At 37.6% G+C, this 26,701-nt stretch overlaps 1 protein-coding gene across 2 annotated transcripts in view; it reads left to right on the top strand.

Annotated features, from left to right (window-relative positions):
- Positions 1-2,745: 2,745 nt before the first annotated feature.
- The window catches only part of CLINT1 (clathrin interactor 1), a 63,355-nt gene continuing 39,399 nt past the window's right edge, over positions 2,746-26,701 (top strand). For both annotated transcript variants that reach the window (XM_029216663.1, XM_029216664.1), the window contains exon 1: positions 2,746-2,984. In XM_029216663.1, coding sequence (XP_029072496.1) covers positions 2,944-2,984 — 41 coding nt within the window. In that variant the 5' untranslated portion in view covers positions 2,746-2,943. The remainder of the gene's footprint in view (positions 2,985-26,701) is intronic.

Genomic DNA, 26,701 nt, shown 5'->3' with positions numbered 1-26,701 from the left:
TTCAGACTACAAGGAAGTTCTGTCAAGAGAGAAAGGAGAAGGAAGATTGGGTTGGAAGAGAATCTGTCCAGTTGCAGCAAAGCTCCGAGGAAATGTGGGCCAGGTCAGTGGGGAGCCCAAGGCAATGCTGGCCCAGCAGAGGAGTCCTGCTTTGGGCAGAAACAGCCTCATTCCAGAACACCTTGCTCAGTCATTACTTGGGAGCAGCCCAGTGACAGCACAGCCTTGGCATAAATGCTGTGGCTGATCCCTAAGAAGTGGCTGTCGGAGCTGCTGGTCATCCACACTCCTCTCAACTGGTTCTCTTAAAGATAGATCTGGCCGGAGCCTTCCCATGGCTGCCACAGCCCTGTACTGGGAATCAAACTCCTCTGGAGGAAACACCAAGGAGCCAGTCATAGGAGAGAAGCAGTGTTTACAATTGCTCCTGGCACATAAATAACACTGCTGCGTACATTTGCTTTCAAACCTTGTGTTGGTTTGGCCTTACTAAAAGCCCATTTAGTGAAAAATATGTTTTCCTGAAGAGGGGTAGGTGGGACTTTTTCTTGTTTATTTTTCTGTGGACACATTTAAATTGCCACAAAGAAGTTACTATGGAAACTGCTCCCAAACTTGCAAGATAAAGGGTAAAAATGGAACACTTTGTTAAAATGCAAATGATTAGCCTTTAGAGACCAGAGCACTTTTTAACAAACTCTCCTTGTCTGGCTCTTCTGAGTCCATTAAGGGCTCTCTTAAATCAAAGGTAGACAGGCAGGTTTTTTGTGTTATATTCTAGATGGCATTGGTCAACTGTGAAAACACCACAGGTGACGACTCTGGAATAAATCTAGACACTTTCAAACTTGTTGGATCAGGCAAAGTAGATAACAGTATTGTACTCTCTGGGTAACTCTGGTGAAGCTGACTATGAATTACTATGAATGTGCAAACAGGCCGAGGGCAGGGAAGGTGATTATTTTTATGCCGGGCTCATTCTGCTGGTGTACCCTGAACCCGCTTGTTTGAAAGTTAACTTGCTGAGCTCTTATTTATGGGAAGCAGTTACCCTTTCTTATCTCCCCAGGCCACATTCCACCCTTTGAATCTTGAGCTGGACAGTCCTTTCAACACGAAACACAAACTTCTCATTCGAAAGGCCCATTTCTCTGCCTATCTCTTTACCTGCCCCTCCCCACCCACTCTCCAACTCACTTTACTTCTGTCTGCCTGAGCAATCCTATCTTGACAAAGCTCTCAGATAGCTTTGTCCTGATTTCTGCTTTTTGTACTTTTCTGCCTGGCAATTCTTTCAACTTGCTTGTCTTGTTGAAATCCCGGAAGTCTTACTGAAACCCTTTTTCAGAGGTGCTTCCAGTTATTAAGTGGATGCAATACGAAGGGGTGATTTGACCTGAAGAACTAACTGAGGGGTCACATGTTCTAGATTCTTGATTTGATATCATTGTTACCTAGCTTCATGACTAGCAGCAATCAATTTCAGGTCTCCTTTGTGAATCAGGGTCATCATCTGTTCCCTTCACCAGGAATTCTTTTCTTGCAGTTGTTTTGTTTGTTTGTTTTTTGCCAGCTCCTTTTTATCATTCAAGTTTCAGCTTAAATAAAATGTCATCAGGGGAATTCCCTGGCGGTCCAGTGGTTATGACTCCAGGCTTCCACTGCAGAGGGCACGGGTTCAATCCCAGGTTGGGGAACTAAGATCCTTCATGCCAAAAAAAGAAAGTCCTCAAAGAGGCCCTAAATACTCCCTAATGTTATTTTCCTCGAACATCATTCTTCATAACATTATCTTCTGTTTTCTTCAAGCACTTTCTATCTGCAATTATCGTAAATGTTCCCTTGATTACTATGTTTTCCTCCAAAGGACCTTTAAGATCCAAGAGAGCTGAGGCCTTGTCTGTCTTCTTCCCAGCTGTATTCCCCACTCCTGGCACACAGAAAATGCTCTGTAAAAATTTGTATAATGAAAAATCTATAAAATTTAAGCAGTTGGACCAAATGAACTTTAAGGTTGCTTGTGGCTTTAACATGAACACTGTCAAAAATGAGTAAGTTAAAAATAAAATGACAACAACCATTTAAATAAAACAATGAATGCAGTGTGGATGTATACTTACGCTTTAAGGATATACACCTGCCAAGTTCTTGGGCCTGTCATAGTGTTGTACTGCTGTTTTTATACAGTTTCCCAGGGAGTATGAACTGAATTTCAGAGCTTTATAGTACAGTATTTAACAAGGATATCAAGTAGCTGTCTAAATATAAGAGCCCCGTATCACAGAATTAGAGTGGGATAGGTTTTAAAATACAATCTCTTCAATTTACAAGGATGTAAACTAAAGCCCTGGGAAGGAAGTATATTTGGACATTTGGAACCAAATTCAGCGTTGCTTCTGTCAGTGAGGAATACATACACCAATCACACTTCTTTATATGTAATCATTATTCATAACATAATAATGCTTTATATTGGAAAAACAAGTTTGTGTGACGAGATTCTATACCGGTGGTTCTGAAATGTGAGCATGGAGGATTTGTTAAGGCACAGACTGCCGACGTCACCCCTAAAGTTTCCGGTTCTGTGGGTCGGGGGCTGGGGAGGGGTGCGGAGAACCCCGAGAGTTTAAGAGGAGCCCTACTAATCTTACCTCAGGAACTCTCTCAGCTTAACTGGCCCGCTTGGCGCGCTGAAAGAACTACAAGTCCCAGCGTGCCCCGCGCGCAGCGGGAGGAAAGTCGGGCACTTCCGCTCCACGCAGAGCCTCTGTCCCCGCGTCTCGACGTGTCACTGGCGGCGCCGCGGCTGTGGCACGATAAGGCGCTGACTGGGGGAGTTTGAGGCGGCGGCGACCCCGGCCTGGATCTGTCCCGGCGCGGAAGGGTTCTGGGGTCCGTGGGGAACAGGAAAGGGAGGTGGCGGCTCAGCCCGCTCGGGGCACGATGTTGAACATGTGGAAGGTGCGGGAGCTGGTGGACAAAGCGTGAGTATCTGGGGTCAGTTGTGGCCGAGGCCCACGCGGGGGAGGGGCGGGGGGAAAGGGGAGCCGGGTGTGCGCGCGGGGCCTCCCGCGTCACGCCCCCCGTGTCGGCCGGCCCCATCATGGCGGCGTCCGGCTGTCTCCTCGGCCCCGGGCCGCGTCCCGAACCGCCAGTCTGGGAAGGGACCCTTCCTCGTTCGAAACATCCTCTTAGCCCCCTTCTCTCCTGTGCAGGCCGTCCTCACCCTGCCCCTACCGCCACCCTTCTAGGCACAGACACTTTGGTCGGGGAGGGGGCGGGGTTGTCTAGAGATGGGTCAGTGCCCTGGCCGGAGAGCTGTCTTGGCCCCAGGCTTTGGGCTTTTGACTCCTGGGCAGCAGCGAAAGCTTGTGGGTGGAGGACTCACTTCACTGGCTCTCTGTGCACCTCAGAGTGTGGTGCAGAGACCTTAGGCCTGGTCGGGAGGTGTCCTTTACCTTGCTGGGTTTCTTTTAATTCCTAATGAACCTGAAGTGTTGGAGTGGGTGGTAGGTGTAACAAGTGGCCACTGTGGTCAGACTGAAGTTACTCAAGAGGAGACTGATCCTTCGCTTTTCTAACATCAGTGAGAGTAGATCACCACATAGCTTACTGTGATTCTTTTCCTCTGTTTCCTTTTCCACTACACTTCATTTTTGGAGGGCCACTTGTTCCATTTGGTTTAATTAAGAAGTCATTGAATTAACAAGAAATTTCCCCTAAAGAAGGAAACAACCCAGGTTTATATCCTGTTGATCTACTTTTAACTTCCCTGACAGGTAAAAAGACTAATATATAGTTGATTTTCTTTAAGATTTAAGTCGTAACTTTAGTATCTTACACTTAAATTGAGTGTATCAGATAGATAACAGTGGTTAAGTAAGGTCTGCTAGGCCAGCAGGAAATAAAGTTTAAGAATTTTCCCCTTCCTCTCGGGTTTTAGTGATGATACAACGTGTGGTGACAAAAACATTTCATTTGTGCCACTCACCCAACCTAAAATCAGGAACTGTAGATGGCAAATTCTTGAGGCTTTCTTGACCCCAGAAAAAATAATTCATTAAGGGATACAAACTACTAGGTATAAAATAAATTAGATCCAAGGATGTAATGTACAGCACAGGGAATATAGCCAATATTTTATAGTAACTTTCAACAGAGTATAATATATGAAAATATCTAATTGCTGTTGTACACCCGAAGCTAATATTATATATCAACTATACTTCAATAAGAAAAAAATTCACAGTGGCTTGGGTAATACATCAGATAGAATTTAGAGTCTGACCATATTTTCAAGTTTTCTGTGCTACCAAGAAGGCAGTAGAGTGCCTAAGGAGCACAGGTTTGTGAACCTGCAGAGCTGGATTCAAGCTCTGTAACCTTGGCAGATTACTTAACCTTGAAGTGCCCCAGTTTTCTCAGGTGCAGTATGAAAATATGATAGATACTTAGAGTGTTGTTGTGAGAATTAAGGGCTAAGGACTTAGATAGCATATAAAGCCCTTAATACAGTAGGTTTAGATCAGTATGCTTTTGATAACTATAGCAGATGTTCTGCATCAAGAGTAAGATTAAACTTCATTAAGAGAGAAGCTCCATGTTTGGAAAGTGATTTGGTGATTTTGCTTTATCAACTATTTATTTGACCGTTAAGTTCTCAGTCCTTTATTTTAGGTTTGTTTTGCTATTTATATAACCTTTGCTTTCCAAAGATAAAATAAAATCATGTTGCCTTTTTTTTTCAGATCCAGGTTCGTTGGTTTTTTAATATTTGGTGTAAGTCTAGGATACCAGCTTAAATAGTCTTTAAAAATCCAAAAGCCTCTACAAAACTCTCTCTTTATTTCTTAGCCAGAGGACAGTGGAAGAAAAACCACTAAAAAAACACGTTCTTATCTTAGGGGACTAAATCTGTAGTACTCAAAAATTTGAAGAGACTGTACATTTTTTAGGAGACAAATCAAGGCAATATTTCTGCTTTAATTGTTCATTTCATATTGTTTTTAACACCTTTGTTACTAATTTTCAAGTGCTGCAGGTTAAATTTGTCACATAAATAGTCAGCAAGTCAATCTAATGGAAGAGCTGCTGTTGAAAAATAACTTCTCTCTTCCTTTTTACTACCCAATTTAGAATGGAGACTTGAACCAAGTTATTCAAGAACATGTAAGAACGTTGCCACCAAGGACTTTTTAAAGATTTCGTGGGTGTCTGACACATGATATTAGGATTACAACATGAGGTTATTTTACTGATGAATACTCAGAACTTAATTTTCATCTTTCACTGGCAGGAGAGAAGAAATTGTTCCCCCCAAATGAAAGCATTTTACAGAACCAGTACCTGTGGCACTGTGTGCATTTAGACTCTTCACCTTAAATTGCCATAATGAAGGTGAAGCAGATCCATAGAACCGCTGTTCTGATTATCAAGGGGATAAGGTGATGAGGAAACTTGCAAATGAGGAAACAATGAAGTGACTAAGGACTGCTCTGAGAGCTTTGTTGAATAGAAATGAGGCTTTATATGATAGAGCACTGGTTAGAGGTTTAGGAGACCTGGGTTCAGATTCTGATACTGCCTTTTAAATTAGCCGTATGTCTGATCTGAGGCAGACTCATATGACTCTCTAGACCTTGGATTCCTTATCTTTAAATTGATGGGATTGGGCTAGAGTAAGACTTTTGCCAACAATATGCCAATATGCCAACTGGCATATTGGAGGCATGAATTTCTATCAGGGGGCAAAGAAACAGAGCATATATTTCATAAGAGCAGATAAATTTTAGGAAGTCATTATCCTCCAGAGAAAGTTTCAGCTGAAAAAGGAATTTTGTTTAAATGTGGCAATCAATAAATGTTATATTTAAATGCTTTATGCAGTAAATAAGTGCAACCCATGACTCTGGAAAATTAGGACTTTCATTTAGCATATATCCCTACCTATTAAGGTTTACTTCAGAAAGAAAAATGTGGTCTTTCAAAATGTGTCCTCTGGAGCTACTGTTAGATCCAGCATGGTGGCAGTTCTTAAGTATAATGATATATTTCAAATACTGGCTTTTGAGATTTTATGGAAGGTTGGGGAGGTATTTTCCACAATTGTTGCACCTGCTGGTGGTATTAAATGGCTCTGTTTTGCAGAACATTGTGGAACTGAGGAAAAGCAGATAAAACCATAGGCCAGCCAGAGCTTGGAGTGCCAGTTTCCTCCCACTTGTACTCGAGTTGCATTAAAGAGAGCTGTGGCAGGAGAGGATAAGTGGCACCACTCCCACCAACTGGGAAAAGCTTGACCATTGTCATCCTTTGACCTGCCTCCCTTTATTTGAGGCTGTAATAAAATTGAACACTTTTATATTTTGTTATCCTGTTTATCGTATAAATTGAAAGTTGCTACAGTTCCGTTGTCTTTTTTCTTCAAATTTTGGAAATGCAGTGAAGGTAACCTGGTAGTGGTCAATCAAACTGCTACTTACTGTTCAAGCCCAGCCAATCCTTCTCTTTCATGCAGGGAGTAGTATTAACAGTAAATCTATTTCATCAGTGGCCCCTATTTTTTTTTATGATAGTGATTCAAACAGGGCTGGCTAGGGTCCTAAGGCAACTGCTATAGATACTCCATTTTAAGTTATTCTCTTAAGCATAGCTTGCATTTTTTTCCCCCATAAGTTGATTTTTTGGTGTTATTTGCATGATTTTAGTTTCTAAATGGTCACATAATGTAATAGAACTGTGGAAACTACTGATCTAGTCTAGCTGACTCCAGAGGGAGAACCCTTTGCTTTTATAGAAAATATTTCATTCAGTTATTTCAACAGATAATACATTTATTATTACTTGGAATAGTACTGTATTTTCTGAACTTGAAAAATACAATACCTGCCTTCAAGAAATTTGCCACTGCAAATTGGTGCACTTGAACTTATCATTGGTTTTCCACTTCAGTCCTCGGATGTGTTCCCCCTATTTCCCTATCTTACCAGTAAATCTCTGTTCAGTTTGCTTCTTAGAACTTGAAAACAAAGGTGATTTTCAGCTTTCTAGTTTCCCCCATCAACTTTTCTTTAAACCAGTTGTTATTGCTGAAACAGTAAATTCATTATCCTTCCTTCCTCTCTTCTAGTAACTGGACACAAGTAGATATTAAGAATTTAATTGCAAAGAAAGATGATTTTATCTTTGCCAGCATTTCTTAGGAGTGATTTTCTGTAGTTCAAATTAGTCTGTTTAGTACCATTGCCAAGGTGCTTTTAAAAAGCTCTTAGCTGCCTCTTACATTTTCCTGTGCCCTTCCTGTTTTCAAGTAGTTTTTCATTTGTTTACTATGCATCCACTCAAAGTAGTTGGCCTTTTTAATTTTAAGTACCACTTAATAGTACTCACTCCTAGGTTTTACAGTATGACTCCACAGTTGAACCTTTTTCTATGCTCTTGTATTATTTTCTTACTTATTTCCAATGTTTATTTAATATTTCCTTTAAGAAAAAAAGGAAGAGTATAGGCAGCTTAAATAACTTTTTTTAGTCTTGAAGAAATTTTATTGTTTTATCTTTAATATTTAGATCTGTCTGGTTGGAATTTACTTTTTGGCTTTTATTATGGAAGATTTCAGATATATCCAAAACTGGAGGGACTGTTGTAATGAACCTCTGTGTACACAGACCTAACTTCAACAGTCTGACTAGTCTTGCTTTATCTGTGCCTCTGCCTCCCGCCCCCACTCCGTATTATTTTGAAGCAAATTCCTGACACTGTATCATTTCATCTATAAGTATATCAATCTACAAAAAGTAAAGAGTCAACTTTTTTTTTATCATAACCATAATACCATTATCACACCTTTTAAAAAGGATGATTACTTAATATCAAATGCCCAGTTAGCATTTGTTTCTCATTTGCCTCATGATTCCTCTTTGATGTTTCTGAGTTGGTGGGTATATCTCTTGATTCTTTTAATGTGTAGGCTCAATCTCTGCCTTCTTTTTTTCCCTCTTAAGGTTTACATGTTAAAGAAACTGAGTTTTTTGTACTTTCCTCAGTTTGGTTTTTGCTAATTGGATCCCATAGGGTTGTTTAAGTGTTTTTCTAACCTCTGTATTTCCTGCAATTTGGTAATTTTATCTACTCACTTGATAAATTCAAGTTCCAATTTGGGGGGCAGCAAGACTACTTCATAGATTCAAAGTACATTTTTAGTACTTGTAATGGGTCTTATGTATAAAGATTTAGCTCTCTTTAGTCTCAGCTGACATTATTTAACATTCTGGGACAATGTATTTAACTGTTTATTCTTTTTTTTCCTAACGTGTCACTGCATATGAGCTTTCATTGTTTAGTCTAATTATGTGAATGTGTGCATATATGTATATTTTTAAAATATATTTATTTGTTTATTTTTGGCTGAATTGGGGCTTTGTTGCTGCACGCGGGCTTCTCATTGCAGTGGATTCTCATATTGCAGAGCACGGGCTCTAGACGCGCGAGCTTCAGTAGTTGTGGCACACAGGCTCAGTAGTTGTGGCTTCTGGGCTCTAGAGTGCAGGCTCAGGAGTTGTGGCACTGGGGCTTAGTTGTTCCGCGGTATGTGGAATCTTCTCGGACCAGGGCTTGAACCCGTGTGGCCCGCATTGGCAGGTGGATTCTTTTTTTTTTTTTTCTGACTGGTGACAATGTTCTTTATTCTTTTCCTTCTTTTCTACTAATTTTTTTTTTTTTTTTTTTTTTTTTGCGGTACGCGGGCCTCTCACTGTTGTGGCCTCTCCCATCGCAGAGCACAGGCTCCGGATGCGCAGGCTCAGCGGCCATGGCTCACAGGCCCAGCCACTCCACGGCATGTGGGATCCTCCCAGACTGGGCACGAACCCGTGTCCCCTGCATCGGCAGGAGGACTCTCTACCGCTGCGCCACCAGGGAAGCCCTCTACTAATTTTTTTTTTTAACATCTTTATTGGAGTATAATTGCTTTACAATGGTGTGTTAGTTTCTGCTTTATAACAAAGTGAATCACCTATACATATATCCCCATATCTCCTCCCTCTTGCGTCTCCCTCCCACCCTCCCTATACCACCCCTCTAGGTGGTCACAAAGTGCCCAGCTGATCTCCCTGTGCTATGCAGCTGCTTCCCACTAGCTATCTGTTTTACATTTGGTAGTATTTGTAAGTCCATGCCACTCTCTCACTTTGTCCCAGCTTACCCTTCCCTCTCCCCGTGTCCTCAGGTCCATCCTCAATGTCTGCGTGTTTATTCCTGTCCTGCCTCTGGGTTCTTCATTAACCTTTTTTTTCTTAGATTCCATATATATGTGTTAGCATACGGTATTTGTTTTTCTCTTCCTGACTGACTTCACTCTGTATGACAGACTTTAGGTCCATCCACCTCACTACAAAAAACTCAATTTTGTTTCTTTTTATGGCTGAGTAATATTCCATTGTATATATGTGCCATATCTTCTTTATCCATTCATCTGTCGATGGACACTTAGGTTACTTCCATGTCCTGGCTGTTGTAAACAGAGCTGCAGTGAACATTGTGGTACATGACTCTTTTTGAATTATGGTTTTCTCAGGGTATATGCCCAGTAGTGGGATTGCTGGGGCATATGGTAGTTCTATTTTTAGTTTTTTGAGGAACCTCCATACTGTTCTCCATAGTGTCTGTATCAATTTACATTCCCACCAACAGTGCAGGATGGTTCCCTTTTCTCCACACCCTCTCCAGCATTTATTGTTTCTAGATTTTTTGATGATGGCCATTCTGACTGGTGTGAGGTGATACCTCATTGTGGTTTTGATTTGCATTTCTCTAACGATTAGTGATATTGAGCATTCTTTCATATGTTTGTTGGCAATCTGTACATCTGCTTTGGAGAAATGTCTGTTTGGCTCTTCTGCCCATTTTTGGATTGGGTTGGTTGTTTTTTTGATATTGAACTACATGAGCTGCTTGTAAATTTTGGAGATTAATCCTTTGTCTGTTGCTTCATTTCCAAATATTTTCTCCCATTCTGAGAGTTGTCTTTTCGTCTTGTTTATGTTTTCCTTTGCTGTGCAAAAGCTTTCATTAGGTTCCATTTGTTTATTTTTGGTTTTATTTCCATTTCTCTAGGAGGTGGGTCAGAAAGGATCTTGCTGTGATTTATGTCATAGAGTGTTCTGCCTATGTTTTCCTCTAAGAGTTTGATAGTGTCTGGCCTTACATTTAGTCTTTATTCCATTTTGAGTTTACTGTTGTGTATGGTACTAGGGAGTGTTCTTATTTCATTCATTTACATGTAGCTGTCCAGTTTTCCCAGCACCACTTATTGAAGACGCTTTTTCTGCATTATATGTTCTTGCCTCCTTTATCAAAAATAAGGTGACTATATGTGTGTGAGTTTATCTCTGGGCTTTCTGTCCTGTTCCATTGATCTATATTTCTGTTTTTGTGCCAGTACCATACTGTCTTGATTACTGTAGCTTTGTAGTATAGGCTGAAGTCAGGGAGTCTGATTCCTCCAACTCTGTTTTTCTTTCTCAAGATTGCTTTGGCTTTTTGGGGTCTTTTGTGTTTCCATACAAATTGTGAAATTTTTTGTTCTAGTTCTGTGAAAAATGCCCTTGGTAGTTTGATAGGGATTGCATTGAATCTGAAGATTGCTTTGGGTAGTATAGTCATTTTCACAATGTTGATTCTTCCAATCCAAGAACATGGTATCTCTCTCCATCTGTTTGTATCATCTTTAATTTCTCTCATCAGTGTCTTATAGTTTTCTGCATACAGGTCTTTTGTCTCCCTAGGTCAGTTTATTCCTACGTATCTTATTGTTTTTGTTGCAGTGGTAAATGGGAGTGTTTCCTTGATATCTCTTTCAGATATTTCATCATTAGAGTACAGGAATGCAAGAGATTTCTGTGCATTAATTTTGTATCCTGCTACTTTCCCAGATTCACTGATTAGCTCCAGTAGTTTTCTGGTAGCATCTTTAGGATTCTCTATGTATAGTATCATGTCATCTGCAAACAGTGACAGCTTTACTTTTTCTTTTCTGCTTGGGATTCCTTTTATTTCCTTTTCTTCTCTGATTGCTGTGCCTAAAACTTCCAAAACTACGTTGTATAATAGTGGTGAGAGTGGATAACCTTGTCTTGTTCCTGACCTTAGTGGAAATGGTTTCAGTTTTTCACCATTGAGAATGATGTTGGCGTGAGTTTGTCTTATATGGCCTCTAATATGTTGAGGAAAATTCCCTCTATGCCTACTTTCTGGAGGGTTTTTATCATAAATTGGTGTTGAATTTTGTTACAAGCTTTTTCTGCAGCTATTGAGATGATCATATGGTTTTTCTCCTTCAATTTGTTAATATGGTGTATCACATAGATTGATTTGCGTATATTGAAGAATCCTTGCATTCCTGGGATAAACCCCACTTGATCATGATCTATGATCCTTTTAATGTGCTGCTGGATTCTCTTTCTCAGTATTTTATTGAGGTTTTTTGCATCTATGTTAATCAGTGATATTGGCCTGTAGTTTTCTTTCTTTGTGACATCTTTGTCTGGTTTTGGTATCAGGATGATGGTGACCTCACAGAATGAGTTTGGGAGTGTTCCTCCCTCTGCTATATTTTGGAAGAGTTTGAGAGTGATACATGTTAGCTCTTCTCTGAATGTTTGCTATAATTTGCCTGTGAAGCCATCTGGTCCTGGGCTTTTGTTAGTTGCAAGATTTTTAATCAGAGTCTCAATTTCAGTGCTTGTGATTGGTCTGTTTATATTTTCTATTTCATCCTGGTTCAGTCTTGGAAGGTTGTGCTTTTGTAAGAATTTGTCCATTTCTTCCAGGTTGTCCATTTTATTGGCATAGTTGCTTGTAGTAATCTCTCATGATCCTTTGTATTTCTGCAGTGTCAGTTGTTACTTCTCCTTTTACATTTCTAATTCTATTGATTTGAGTCTTTTTCCTGTTTTTCTTTATGAGTCTGGCTAATGGTTTATCAATTTTGTTTATCTTCTCAAAGAACCAGCTTTTAGTTTTGTTGATCTTTGCTATTGCTTCTTTCATTTCTTTTTCATTTTTATTTCTGATTTGATCTTTATGATTTCTTTCCTTCTGCTAACTTTGGGTTTTTTTACTTTTTCTTTCTCTAATTGCTTTAGGGGTAAGGTTATTTGAGATGTTTCTTGTTTCTTGAGGAAGGATGTATTGATATAAACTTCCCTCTTAGTACTGCATTTGCTGCATCCTATAGATTTTGGGTCGTTGTGTTCTCGTTATCATTTATTTCTAGGTATGTTTTGATTTCCTCTTTGATTTCTTCAGTGATCTCTTGGTTATTAAGTAGTGTATTGTTTAGCCTCCATATATTTGTATTTTTTACAGATATTTTCCTGTAATTGATATTTAATCTCATAGCATTGTGGTCAGAAAAGATAATTGATACCAGTGTAGTTTTCTAAAATTTACCAAGGCTTGATTTGTGACCCAGGATATGGTCTATCCTTGAGAATGTTCCACGAGCACTTGAGAAGAAAGTGTATTCTCTTGTTTTTGGATGGAATGTCCTATAAATATCAATTAAGTCCGTCTTGTTTAATGTATCATTTAAAGCTTGTGTTTCCTTACTTATTTTCATTTTGGATGATCTGTCCATTGGTGAAAGTGGGGTGTTAAAGTCCCCTACTATGATTGTGTTACTGTTGATTTCCCCTTCTATGGCTGTTAGCATTTGCCTTATGTATTGAGGTGCTCCTATGTTGGGTGCATAAATATTTACAGTTGTTATATCTTCTTCTTGGATCGATCCCTTGATCATTATGTAGTGTCCTTCTTTGTCTCTTGTAATAGTCTTTATTTTAAAGTCTATTTTGTCTGATATGAGAATTGCTACTGCAGCTTTCTTTTGATTTCCATTTGCATGGAATATCTTTTTGCATCCCCTCACTTTCATTCTGTATGTATCCCTAGGTCTGAAGTGGGTCTCTTGTAGATGGCATATATATGGGTCTTGTTTTTGTATCCATTCAGCCAGTCTGTGTCTTTTGGTTGGAGCATTTAATCCATTTACATTTAAGGTAGTTATTGATATGTGTGTTCCTATTACCATTTTCTTAATTGTTTTGGGTTTGTTATCGTAGGTCTTTTCCTTCTCTTGTGTTTCTTGCCTAGAGAAGTTCCTTTAACATTTGTTGTAAAGCTGGTTTGGTGGTGCTGAATTCTCTTAGCTTTTGCTTGTCTTTAAAAGCTTTAATTTCTACGTCAAATCTGAATGAGATCCTTGCTGGGTAGAGTAATCTTGGTTGTAGTTTTCTACCTTTCATCCCTTTAAATATGTCCTGCCATTCCCTTCTGGCTTGCAGAGTTTCTGCTGAAAGATCAACTGTTAACCTTATGGGGATTCCCTTGTATGTTATTTGTTGCTTTTCCCTTGCTGCTTTTAATATTTTTTCTTAGTATTTAATTTTTGATAGTTTGATTAATATGTGCCTTGGCGTGCTTCTCCTTGGATTTATGCTGTATGGGACTCTCTGCGCTTCCTGGACTTTATTGACTATTTCCTTTCCCATACTAGGGAAGTTTTCAACTACAATCTCTTCAGATATTTTCTCAGTCCGTTCCTTTTTCTCTTCTTCTTCTGGGATCCCTATAATTCAAATGTTGGTGCGTTTAATGTTGTCCCAGAGGTCTCTGAGACTGTCCTCAGTTCTTTTCATTCTTTTTTCTTTATTCTGCTCTGCAGTAGTTATTTCTACTATTTTATCTTCCAGGTCACTTATCCATTCTTCTGCCTCAGTTATTCTGCTATTGATCCCTTCTAGAGAATTTTTAATTTCATTTATTGTGTTGTTTATCACTGTTTGTTTGCTCTTTAGTTCTTCTAGGTCCTTGTTAAACGTTTCTTGTATTTTCTCTATTCTATTTCCAATATTTTGGATCATCTTTACTATCATCATTCTGAATTCTTTTTCAGGTAGACTGCCTATTTTCTCTTCATTTGTCAGGTCTGGTGAGTTTTTACCTTGCTCCTTCATCTGCTGTGTGATTTTCTGTCTTCTCATTTTGCTTAACTTACTGTGTTTGGTGTCTCCTTTTTGCAGGCTGCAGGTTCGTAGTTCCCGTTGTTTTTGGTTTCTATCCCCAGTGGCTAAGGTTGGTTCAGTGGGTTGTGTAGGCTTTCTGGTGGAGGGGACTAGTGCCTGTGTTCTGGTAGATGAGGCTGGATCTTGCCTTTCTGGTGGGCAGGTCTATGTCTGGTGGTGTGTTTTGGGATGTCTGTGGCCTTATTATGATTTTAGGCAGCCTCTGTGCTAATGAATGGGGTTGTGTTCCTGTCTTGCTAGTTGTTTGGCAGGTCTATGTCTGGTGGTGTGTTTTGGGGTGTCTGTGGCCTTATTATGATTTTAGGCAGCCTCTGTGCTAATGGGTGGGGTTCTGTTCCTGTCTTGCTAGTTGTTTGGCATAGGGTGTCCAGCACTGTAGCTTGCTGTCGTTGAGTGCAGCTTGGTCTTACCATTGAGATGGAGATCTCTGGGAGAGCTTTGGCCTTTTGATATTACGTGGATCCAGGAGGTCTCTGGTGGACCAATGTCCTGAACTTGGCCTCCCACCTCAGAGACACAGGCCTGACACCCGGCTGGAGCACCAAGACCCTGTCAGTCACATGGCTCAGAAGAAAAGGGAGAAAGAAGAAAGAAAAAAAATAAAATAAAGTTATTAAAAAAATTATTAAAAATAAAAGAATTTAAAAGTAATTTTTAAAAATGGACAGACAGAACCCTAGGACAAATGGTAAAAGCAAAGCTATACAGACAAAAATCACACAAAGAAGCATACACATACACACTCACAGAAAGAGAATAAGGAAAAAAAATATATATATCTTTTTCCCAAAGTCCACCTCCTCAATTTGGGATGATTTGTTGTCTCTTCAGGTATTTCACAGATGCAGGGTACATCAAGTTGATTGTGGAGATTTAATCCGCTGCTCCTGAGGGTGCTGGGAGAAATTTCTCTTTCTCTTCTTAGTTCGCACAACTCCTGGGGTTCAGCTTTGGTTTTGGCCTTGCCTCTGCCTGTAGGTCGCCTGAGGGTGTCTGTTCTTCACTCAGACAGGATGGGGTTAAAGGATCAGCTAATTAGGGGGCTGTGGCTCATTCAAGCTGGGGGGAGGGAGGGGTACAGAATGCGGGGCGAGCCTCTGGCGGCCAAGACTGGCATGATGATGCAATGGGGCAGGTGGATTCTTAACGACTGTGCCACCAGGAAAGTCCCATCTATATATTTTTATAGTAATTTGCTAGCTCTCCAGACTTTTTTTATTAAATTTTTTTTGGCTGCTTTGGGTCTTTGTTGCTGCATGCAGGCTTTCTCTAGTTGTGGTGAGCGGGGGCTACTCTTCATTGTGGTGCACAGTCTTCTCATTGTGGTGGCTTCTCTTGTTGCAGAGCACAGACTCTAGTCCCGTGGGCTTCAGTAGTTGTGGCAGGCGGGCTCAGTAGTTGTGGCTTGCAGGCTCAGTAGTTGTGGCACACAGGCTTAGTTGCTCTGCGGCATGTGGGATCTTCCCGGACGAGGGCTCGAACCCATGTCTCCTGCATTGGCTGGCGGATTCTTAACCACTGCGCCACCAGGGAAGTCCTATACACACTTTTATATTTAGACACCGCCATGTGATGTTTACTGGATCTGGGAAGAAGTGTGGTTCAGAGATCGGAACTGGATTGAAATCTTACGTCCACCACTAAGAAATAGTGATCTTGGGGATTGGGACAGTATCTCCAAACTTTCCCATCTATAAAATAGGATGGTATTTATTTTACAGGGTTCTTGTGAGGATTATATTTATGTGAAACACTTAGCATAGCACTTGACATAAAATAAAGTCTTGAAACACTGTCATTATTGTATAATTTAAAAAGTAATTTATAACAATTTATAACGTGTAGAAAAAAGTGAAAGGAATATAGTGTTTGAAGGAGTAAAGAAAATGTCAGAGTAGATTATTTACAAGTATATAAGAGCTGTGTCTTAATCCATAAATCATCATTTTCAATGTATATTCACCTCAATAGACATGTTAAGCAATGTATAGGAGAACTTATAAAAATATCTGTAATATGTGCCTTATGTTGTGTTCACCAAATCACAAATGCCTTGAATATTGTAAAGCATATTACAGAAATAACTCTTTCAAAAGACATAAGTAAGGAATAAAGTCTTTGGAAGGACATATTGCATTTCCATCTGCTAATTTTTATTCAGCTTGTTTTGTATTTTCTCAAGATTTTAAAGATGCTGCTAATCTAAAATATTTCTTCTAAAATATAAAAAGATTTATTTTGTGAGGGCAATTTGAAGTTGACAGTCTATCCTTAAAGAAACTGAACAAAATCAAGAAAAAGAATCCTCTAAAATGTGATATCCAATTCATAATCTCTGATAATGGATGAGCAGTATATATAAGGAAAGCACATTGCAGTGTGCTTTCCAGTTTTTCAGTACACTCTCCCAAACTGGCAAGAAATTCTTTTGGCTTACCAGAGCCCTTTAGCCAGAAAATTTCATACAGGTAAAATAACATAATGCATTCCCATGTATTGATAGCTCCTCATGACTATGACTATAGTAAATATGAGTGATTTTGTTAATGTGCAACAATAGCCAAGAGTGGTTTGTACTTAAGAGAAGTCTAGTTAGCCAATTATTTTGGAGTGTCTTCTCTTGACATACGAATTGTATTTAGTTTAGAAATTCTTAGGAGAGTAAGTTCTACCTAATTCTAATATAAATAATTTTTTTTATAACTTCCACACAAACTCACCATTATGTGATAAACGTGTATGTATGCATTTAAAAATGTTTCACTCAAAAAATTTCTCGTCCAGATAGGGTTCTTTTTTTTTGGCCATGCCTCATGACTTATGCAATCTTAGTTCCCCGACCAGGGCTTGAATGGGACCCTCTCAGTGAAAGCATGGAGTCCTAATCACTAGCCTGCCAGGGAATTCCCTTAGGTAGCTTTTATTTTTATAATAGAAAGAAGACATATATTTAAAATTCAATTTCTTATTTTTCTTGCTATTTGTTTCTATGCAGTTTTAGCAGTTTTAGCAAATCATTAAAGAACAGTGCATATTCATCACTTGTAATTTTTAAAAGTGACTTAAGATTGTATGATTAAAACTTTTTACTTGAAATTAAACCATAATGGTTAAAAATAATATCCTTAGTTTGATATGTTTGGTTTATAGTTATAAGTTTGGTACTGAATGGGTTTCTGAAGTGTGGCTCATTTCTCATGAAGCCAAATAAAAATTTTAATCCTATAATCTGTTCCGTCTGCTGCCTCTGGGATATAAGCTCCTTGAGGGCGGGGACTTTGTTTTGTTTACTGCTATATTACTTACTCCAAGTACAGTGTGTGACGTACAGTAGGTGTTCAATAAATATTCTTTTGAATGAGTATGTTAAATTTGGTAAGTTGTTTTATATTACTGAGGAAATCTTTTAAGTACAGATATTTCTAATAAAAACAAATCGTTATTGAGCATTTGTCATGTGCCAAGAACAATAGTGACAACATTATTATTATTCTCAATTTGTGGTTGAGGAAAATGACCACAGAGAAGTCCAGAAACTTGCCCGAAGTAACATATCTAGAAAATAGAGTCTAGATTTAAATCTAGTGTCTGCTTTCAGAACATATATTTAACAGTTTTTGCTAACTTGTACAAGACATTATTCACTGTAATAGAGGTGAATTACTAGTGTATGCCTTAAACAAGTTAAAAATTACTTGAAAAAAGTTTATAATAAGCTTCTGAACCAAATTCAATGAGTATTTATTCCTTTCTTCCGTATATGTACCAGTCATAAAAGAAAATTTTTCTGGCCTCTTGTAATACTCTGAATAATGTAAGTAGGATGCCCCTCAATGATCGAGGAGCAAACAGTTGTAGGTGAAAAAGGAAACCTTTTTTTTCTTGTAATGAACTTGCTCACTGTAATTAATCCTAAAAAAAAATGTCACGACAGTCATGAGCTGTAGTATGTGTTTCAGAATTAGTCCCCTGTAGCCAGCTTCCACAACTTTAATAAGTTTCACACAATTTTTTGATCTTTATATTGTGGTCAGTTAGCTGTGCCTGTAGTGCTATGTCTTATTACCCTGATTTATGTACAACTTTTCCCAATTTTTCTTATGCTCAGATTGAATAATTTGGGAATAATTTTCCTTAGTTCGTTATGTACCTATCCAAGGAGTATGTTTTTGGCATAGGTTTTTTTTAAATGGTATATAATAACTGAAAATACATTACTGATATCCTTACTTATCTTCGCCATATCTTATAAGGATCTTTCAGTGAGTGCTTATTAAATATCTACAACAAGCACTGTACAGTACTGTAAACTGACTGACAGACCTTATGGTTCCAATAGCAGCTCATGATTCTGTGAAGTGGATGCACATGACAAGCACATGAAAAAGAATAATATAAGATATGATATCTGAATTTGGGGCATAGGTATATATACTGTAGAAATTCAGAGAATGGAAAGAACAATTAAGACAGAGCAAAGGCTTAATGAAAAAGATAGATCCTGGTATTTCAAAATATGTGTTTGCTGAAAGGAGGATAAGGCCAAATAAGGAATCAAACATGGAGTGAAAAATCTTAAACACAGGTCAAACGATGTGGGCTCACTGATAAGAACCTACTCCCAAATGGTTCCAAGCAGGGGATGACATTACTGAATACTGTCTAAGCTGTTCTGTTGCAAAGGGAGGTCCCCCTTCTACCCCAATCACATAGTCCAGATTAAATAATTTAAAGTGTAGATGTTTGCTGGTTTGTGTTTGTTTGAGTTTGAGGGGAAATAAATTATATAGGCTTCAAAATTTTAGTAGTGAGGTTCTGGAAACAATTTCCTTCGTGTCAGAAAAATTGAGCCTAGTTTTTGGGATTTGGAAATGCATTTGAGTAAATCTAAGTTTAATCGATCATGGATGAAAATGGGGGAAAAAACTATTGCTGACTTAATATTTTTAAGTTTTAAATTTTATTTAAAAATTTTAAATTATTTGAGTTCACTTACAGGTAGTTTTACAAACTTATAACTGCTGAGGTGCACGATTTCTCATTTTATTATTCTATTGATAGGATTTCTTAGTTATATACTTTCAGTTAGTGTTTGATATTTGGCAGTGCATCTGAACTTAATCACATAGAAGTGAAAACATCTATAAGTGATGTGATCAAACTACAACGTCAAGCATTTGTGTCTACAAAGATGTAGTTTTCACATATTGTCCCAGTGCAGGATGTTTCATAATTTTCTCATTCTCTTAGAAGGGTTTTATGCTTTTTTTTAAGCTTAAGTAATTTTAGTACTTTCTTTTAGATTTTTTTCCTGAAGGAGTCTCATAATACAGTTAATAAACTTACCTTAATAGGGTATTTTAAATAGGGTGCCACATATTTTAAAAGATACTTTGTTATGAGTATGCCCAAGCTGAGCAAACTTCTTTGGGTTTCAGTTTTATTTTTAAATGAGGGGTGGGAGGAGTAATTTGAGGGAAGACATCATAAGTCAAGAGACTTTTTGTGCATTTCTGTATGAAATGGGCATAAGGTCTACCTTCCAGGAATGTTGAGAGAATTAAATGAGTTAATATACTGTGAAAAGGTTTACCATTGTGTTCTCAGTAAATAAGATATAGGTGAACAAAAACTGTCATTCCTTAGATTAGTTCTAAAGAGTAGGAATTTAAAAGTTGGCAAATAATTTTAATAAACTCTAAACCCCTTTAACAGTAAAATTTTTACTGTTATTTTAGTAGCTACTCTTTTATTATACCTGTAAAAACTAGAATTGGGATTTATAATGCTAAGAATTCTTATGCTGTACTCTTTTTTTAATACACTGGGTTATTTGATTTGCTTCTGAAACCAGTTTAACATATGACATCTCTTGATAAGAAAAACATCACACTGTCCTTTCTTTTTTGGAAAAAAAAAAATTGATTTACTAAGTAACCTGAGCAAGTGACCTTAAGCAACTGTCAGCAATAGGAAAGATTGTTTCACAATTAAACTTACACACAAAACAATGCAAGTCTGAAGCTGCTTAAAGTAGAGAAGGACTGTTTCTGGTTGTTGAATAGGAATAATATTCCCATACTTTAAAAAAAATATGGACCTCAGGAGCTTACGCTTTCAAAATTTATTAGAAGTTGCATTTGAGGAACTTCTGCTTGAATTGTTAACGTGTGTCATAAGATATACAGTTGAATTTGAAATGACTGGTATTTCCAGAACAATTTTCAAATAAATACGTTATGCTAAATATTTAACTAAAAGTTTTTCTAGCAAGTGGGAATGGGTGTCCTAGTTATTTAGAGTCATAAATAGAACATTACTGTTGTATCTAAATATAACATTTAGCTAGCTTTTATTAACTTTTGTCATTAAAAAAAATGGTAATAGATTACTGTTTTTCATGAGAACTTTGTAACTAGAATAATCCTAAGAGAGTCCTTGAGGGTGTGATTGGCCTATTTATAAGTTGTGTGAAATGTTTAACCTTGAGGATTTTTTACTCATATAAGTACTTAACACTGCTTGACATGTTAACGTGGTTTGGGGTGTGTGTGTGGTAGTTGGTGTACCAAAAGAATGATTTGCATATGCTATGCTACTAATTGTTCTTTTTTACTATAATTTAATTATAAAATAGAATGATACTAATTATAAAAAGTCAGGTGAGCCTAAATTTCATAATGCATTTTAACTGTGATAAACTTCCTTTACATTAAAACTGATGCATTCTATATCTAAAAGCATAATGTATAGTGTTCACTCTATCGAAACTCTTCGATGCTTTAATGGAGGAATGATTGCACTTGAGAAAGCTAGTTACTGCCTAATTTGACACTGAAATAAATGTTCTCCAAATTATAGAATCAAGAAAATGACAGCTTGAAATGAAAAAGAAATAAACCAATCAATCCTTTCATGAAGTTTGACTTTGTTCCAAGTTATTTGTGTTACTTAGAGGGGTAGTTTTAGGGAAAAAAATGTTTTTTATTGCCGTTAAGATTCACATAGCATGAAATTAACCATTTTAAAGTGTTGAATCCAGTAGCGTTTAGCACATTCACAGTGTTGTGCAGTGAGGCAGATTTTTAAATAACTTTTTATTTTGAAATCAAAGTTTTAAGAATAGTAAAGAGAATACTTGTATACCCTTTATCCATATTCACCAATTTTTAAGATTTTGCCATAATTACTTGTCATTTCCCTCCTCTTCTACTGTCTATTTCTCTGTGCGCGTGCACACACTCTCTCTCTCTCTCTCTCTCTCTCTCTCACTCTCACTCACTCACTCATCTGATCCATTTGAAAGTAGGTTACATGACCCCTTTGCCTCAAGACTTAAGTGTGTATTTTCTAAGAACAAGGTTTATTCTCCATATGGCTATGATATAGTTAGCAGATTCAGAAGATTTAACGTTGAAACAATAATTTTATCTCCCTGTAGCCCATATTCCAATATTGCCAGTTATCCCACTCCAGTACAGGATTCTATCCGGGATCATGTATTTAATTGTCATGACTCTTTACTCTCCTTTAATGAAGTTCCTTAACCTTTCTTTCCTAACAAAAATGACACTGGCACTTTTGAAGGTTACAGACCAGTTATTTTATAAAATATTCCTCAATTTAAGTTTAGCTGATACTTCCTCGGGTTATGTTTTCTGAGCTGGAAAATTCCATTCAGTGATGCTGTGTCCTTTTCAGGGGGAAAACAATTTCTATATGTTGCTCAATAGTGATGTTAATTTTGGTCACTCAGTCAAGGTGTTGTCTGACTCCTCTACCATGTAGTCACTATTTATCTAATTGCAAGTAATAAGCAATCTGTGGGGAGATACTCTGAGACCCCCTCCTCATCAGACTCCCCCCTGGATTTAGCATCTACAGATGATTGCTTGAGCCAGTCTTTACTATAATGGTTAAAAATAGTGATGCTCATCCCTCCCCTTCTCTTCAGAGTTATCAGTTTACTTTAAGCAAGAGCTGTTATTTTTTTTCTTTCCTCCATCCCTCTCTCATGGATTTTCATTTTATTCAGTGGATTGTAATCCATTACTGTCTGCCACTTATTTCAGGACTCAAATTGTCACTGATGTAGCCAGTGAGAGCCCCATGAAGCTGGCCTGTATCCTTTCGTCATGCCGTTTTATTTTTTTTCGCCCTTTCTGGCACAAGGTGTTTCAAGCTTGTCCTGTATTTTCACTGCTTCAGCCCTGGAGTCAGCCATTTCTGCAAGGACCCCTGGCTTTGGTTCTTTTTAGCAGTGGGACAGATTTTAAAAAGAGATTTTTTGGTAGATGAGAGAGATTTTTGTCATAATTAAGATGTTGCTAGAACTTCTTACATGTAGGAACACCTACAGTACAGAGAGGTGGCACATGGGATAAAGACCTCTTTGGAAATGTGGTGGTGGTATTTTTCTTTTGGATAATTAAAGTTTAACATTTTGTTTTCATATTTTTAAACCTTAAGAGAATAAGATTTGTGAAGGATGCTGCATTGCTATTCTCTCCTGCTATTCCCACATCCAGCAATGTAATTTGCTTTCAGTGAATCAATTAAGTATGAAAAGACAAAAATCAAAGCACTTGCTATACAGGTATATACATTGTAGATAATCTGATTATGTCAATAAAATGCTGTCACAGAGTACACTTTTCCTAATGGTATTTCATGTTACAGCCATCTACCTGTACTTCACATACTTTTTATTATATCTCCTGTTTGGCTTTCGAATTGTTTATACTAGCAGCTGATTACTGAGTAATTTAAGTCTCACTTAATTATGGCAGTACTGTTCTAATTAGAATGCTGGATGTTGGTGCTTTATTTAGCTAGCAAATGTAAAATACTTATGTTTGTGATATTTGTAGAAATAAGTATTGAAGATTAATTTCCTGTAGATAATCTTAGGATGTATAGCTTAAGTGTAGACTTATGCCTACTTTACCCCCAAACCAAATAGATAAAACTCATTTGGAATATGAAACGCTTTTGACTTAAATTGGAAAAAACTGGCCATATGTTGAGAGTCTCATTTTCTGAACAATTAAAAAAATAACTATATATGCATAAATGTTAAAACGCAGCAAAATTGTACAATTTTAAATAATTAAATAAAAGTAATTTGAACATTAAGAGTTAGAATAGCTTGAGAAATTTGCTGGAGATACAACACTGGTGTTTGAATTTAACATAGGTAATATCCCTTTGTTCATGTTGAGATTTATAAGGAATAATTTGAAAATAATAACTACATAATTAACATTCCCTTTAGACTGATAATATTTTTCAGATGAGTTTTTTGGAATAAATGGTGATGATCATCTTTTAATGAATGAGTTATATTCTTAATGCTTAGATAATCTCTGATAGAGAAAACTCAAGTTATAGGTATGCTTCTCATGTCAGATACCCATACAACAAAGAGAATGAGGTGTTGTACTAAGGACTGCAGGAAGCCACAGCACAACCTGGCTTATTCACTTAATGAGTATTTACTGATCATCTGGAACTCTTTCAGATACTTGAAGTATAGTTGTAAGCAAGTTTTGGTGGGGAGAGATAAAAAGAACAAGTAAGCAAAATAATTACGTATTTTTTTGAGTGTTATGAAGAAAAGGGGCTGAAGTAGAGAATGATGAATGGGCTGTTTTAATTAGGGTGGTGAGATGAGACCTGAGAATATGGTATCTACATTAAGACTTAAAGAATTTAGAGCACACAGAGTAAAGGAGGAGTGTTCCAGAGAGAGGGCATTATGGAGTGAGCAAAGACCCAGAGTGGGGAAAGAGCTGGTGAGAAAGTTAGAGAACAATATGGTAAGAGCATGTGGAAGAGAAGTGATAGGCTCAGGGACTTGTAGGCCATTCCATGGAGTTTGGATTTATTTTAAATGTATAAAGCCAGTGAGGAATTTTGATAAGCAAAGGAGTGAAATGATCTCACTTATGTACCTTACTCTTGGTACTGAGTTGAATAATAGATTGAGGGTGGGGACAAGAGTAGGAGGGGGGCACTGGTTAAAGTCATGATTATAGCATAGCAGTTAGGAGTGTAGGCTCTGGACCTTTATCTCCGGAGTCAGATCATCTAGGTTCAAATACTGAGGTCACTAATGGTTGTGTGGCCTAGAGTGAGATAACCTCTTTGTACCTCAGTTTCCTCATCTGTAAAATGGGGATAATAATACTGTCTCATAGAGTTGTTAGGAGAATTAGATGAATTGTTTTTAAAGGGCTTAGACATTGCCTGGCCTGTAGAGTTACATAAGTGTTTAAGAACCAATAAACAAATATATATGGCCATCTTATGGAATAGAATGTGAAGCAGGCAATAAAATGTGCTCATTTACCTCTGCCATTTGTGTTACTTTGGAAGGAACACACAAGAATTACTGCTATGCAGTCTTTGCTTTGCTCAGTTCTTCTGTGGTAATAGATTGTGCCAAGTGAGGGCCTGGTCCAGTATGTATGAGTTTCAGTTAACAAGGTGCCATGCAAAGGGAGGGCTGCTTGTATATTAGAATTCCAGCATCTAGAGAAGTGAAATTCATGATGATCTCAAATTCGTAGTTGATACTGAGCATGAGTAGGAAGTTTAAAGTGTCTGAAGTTTTTTGGGGGGTTTTTTTAGCCTTCAATTTCATATTTAGCTCTTTACATGTTTCTGTGGGACACAGAAGTCCTATGCCAAGGTATCTTAACTTTTTAAGTCTTTGCTAGGGGTCAGTAAGCTAATTTTAAGGGATATATAGTAAATTAACAAGTCTTTCTTGCTGTGATTCCAAAAAGCCTGAGATTGAAACATTCTATGTCAGCTTTTTAAAAAAGAAATTTTGTGAGGGTAGTATTTCTTATGTCATTCTCTTTTGTGTATTTGTTGGTCAGTGGGTGTTTATTTTAGTCCTCTCTATTCATATCTTAATCTCAGCTTCCTTATCTTCCATCCGCCCCTCTCTGTTACCAGGAGATCATAGATTTCATTTATGTATTCACCGGTCAGTTATTAAATACCCATTTTATGTGAGGCATTCATTGTTAGGCACTGAGAGGGAAACAAAAATGCATAACATGGAGTACAGTCAATTCTGATTATTTGAGGTAGTTATGTTTTAAAAAGTCACTGCAAACACTGAACCTTTGTTCATAGGGGAAGTACTGGGTTAGTTTCCTGTAGGCCTCTGGTCACATTTTCATCAACCAATTAGTAACCTTCTTTTATGTGTGTTTCTGTTTAAAGTCACCTTCTCTAATATTGTTGATTCATTAACATTGAACTCAGGGCCAAGTACACTATACTTCATGTCTTATCTAACATAGGTATATTCTCTGAAAGGCACATCATAAGCTTCTTACTTTTAGAAACACTAGACAGCTCTTCAGCAGTCAGCTTGGGGGCCATATTAAACAATGAAATCAAGAAAAATCATAAAGATGTGAAAAAGCAGTACTGAATAGACCAGAGAAAGGATGTTTGTTTACAGTACAAGAACTCAAACAAGAAGACAGAGCATCAACTTTTTGACTTCATCTGGGAATGCATGACAGATGACTCAAATGTTTTGCTGCACTCTTCACAAATGACCACAAAAGCACTGTGAATATTGATTTTGGTGTTAAAAATACATTTCAGTGAGCAAATATAAACTAACAAATACAGAGTCCTCAAATAATCAACTCTACTTGCTTTTTAAAAACTTATATTTTATTAAGGGAATTAAGATAAATTCATACATAGCCGTTGTACGGGCAGAATATAATTCATAATGTTTATTTCTTCATAGGAAAGGGAGACTATGGGCTGGAAAGAGTCAGGAAGTCTTCATTTTTGCATCTTTGTTTAATACTAGGCTTGATTTTAACTGAAAGAAGAGGTGGGGATTCCAGGAGTGAACAGTTACTCAGGTAAGAAAGTAAAGGGCATGTTTAAATTCCAACTAGTAATACAGTATGATTATCCTGTAAAGTAAATGAAACAGAAGTAGTGGGAGAAAAGGCTAGACAGATAGGTTGAGTCCAGATTATGTAGGTCCTGATCACCTGCATGATCAACAAGGACTTTTTTTAGTCAGAGGAAAGAAGCTATAAGGATTTTAATCCTTTTGTTTAATTAGTCAATAAATATTTATTAAACATCTGCTGTCACCAAGCCTGTTCCTGGTACTGGGGATTTTAAGTGAGTTAGACAATTTGTGTCCTCTGGATGTTTTCAGTCTAGAAGGGGAGACAGGCAAGTAAACAAACACGTCCATTATATAGTGCACTGGTTTTAGTTTTAGTTCAAGGTAATAGAAAGCACATAATGTGCTTTGCTGTGTAGAGCACATAGGCAGATCCCCAGAGTTGAAGGAAGATTTCTTGGAAGAAGTAGCATTTAAGCTAAAATCTGATGATAAGGTGAGATTAGGTGGGGGGGATGGGATGTTTGGGCAGAGGATTTAGAAACAGAGGGAATAGCATGTGCAGAGACCTGGAGAAAATAACAGTGATGGGACTGAAGAAATAAATTGGTATCTCATATGAAGGAATGTGGACTTCATCTTGAAGGTAATAAGGAAGACTTTGCTGGATTTAAAATGGGAGCTGAGATAGATAGGATTTGTATTTCAGCAAGAGTTC

This window comes from Monodon monoceros, unplaced genomic scaffold (assembly GCF_005190385.1).
Source record: "Monodon monoceros isolate NGI ecotype Baffin Bay Population unplaced genomic scaffold, NGI_Narwhal_1 Super_Scaffold_12, whole genome shotgun sequence".
Taxonomy (NCBI): domain Eukaryota; kingdom Metazoa; phylum Chordata; class Mammalia; order Artiodactyla; family Monodontidae; genus Monodon; species Monodon monoceros.
The sequence above is the reverse complement of the archived record's forward strand: the minus strand, read 5'-3'. Positions and strand labels throughout refer to the sequence as shown.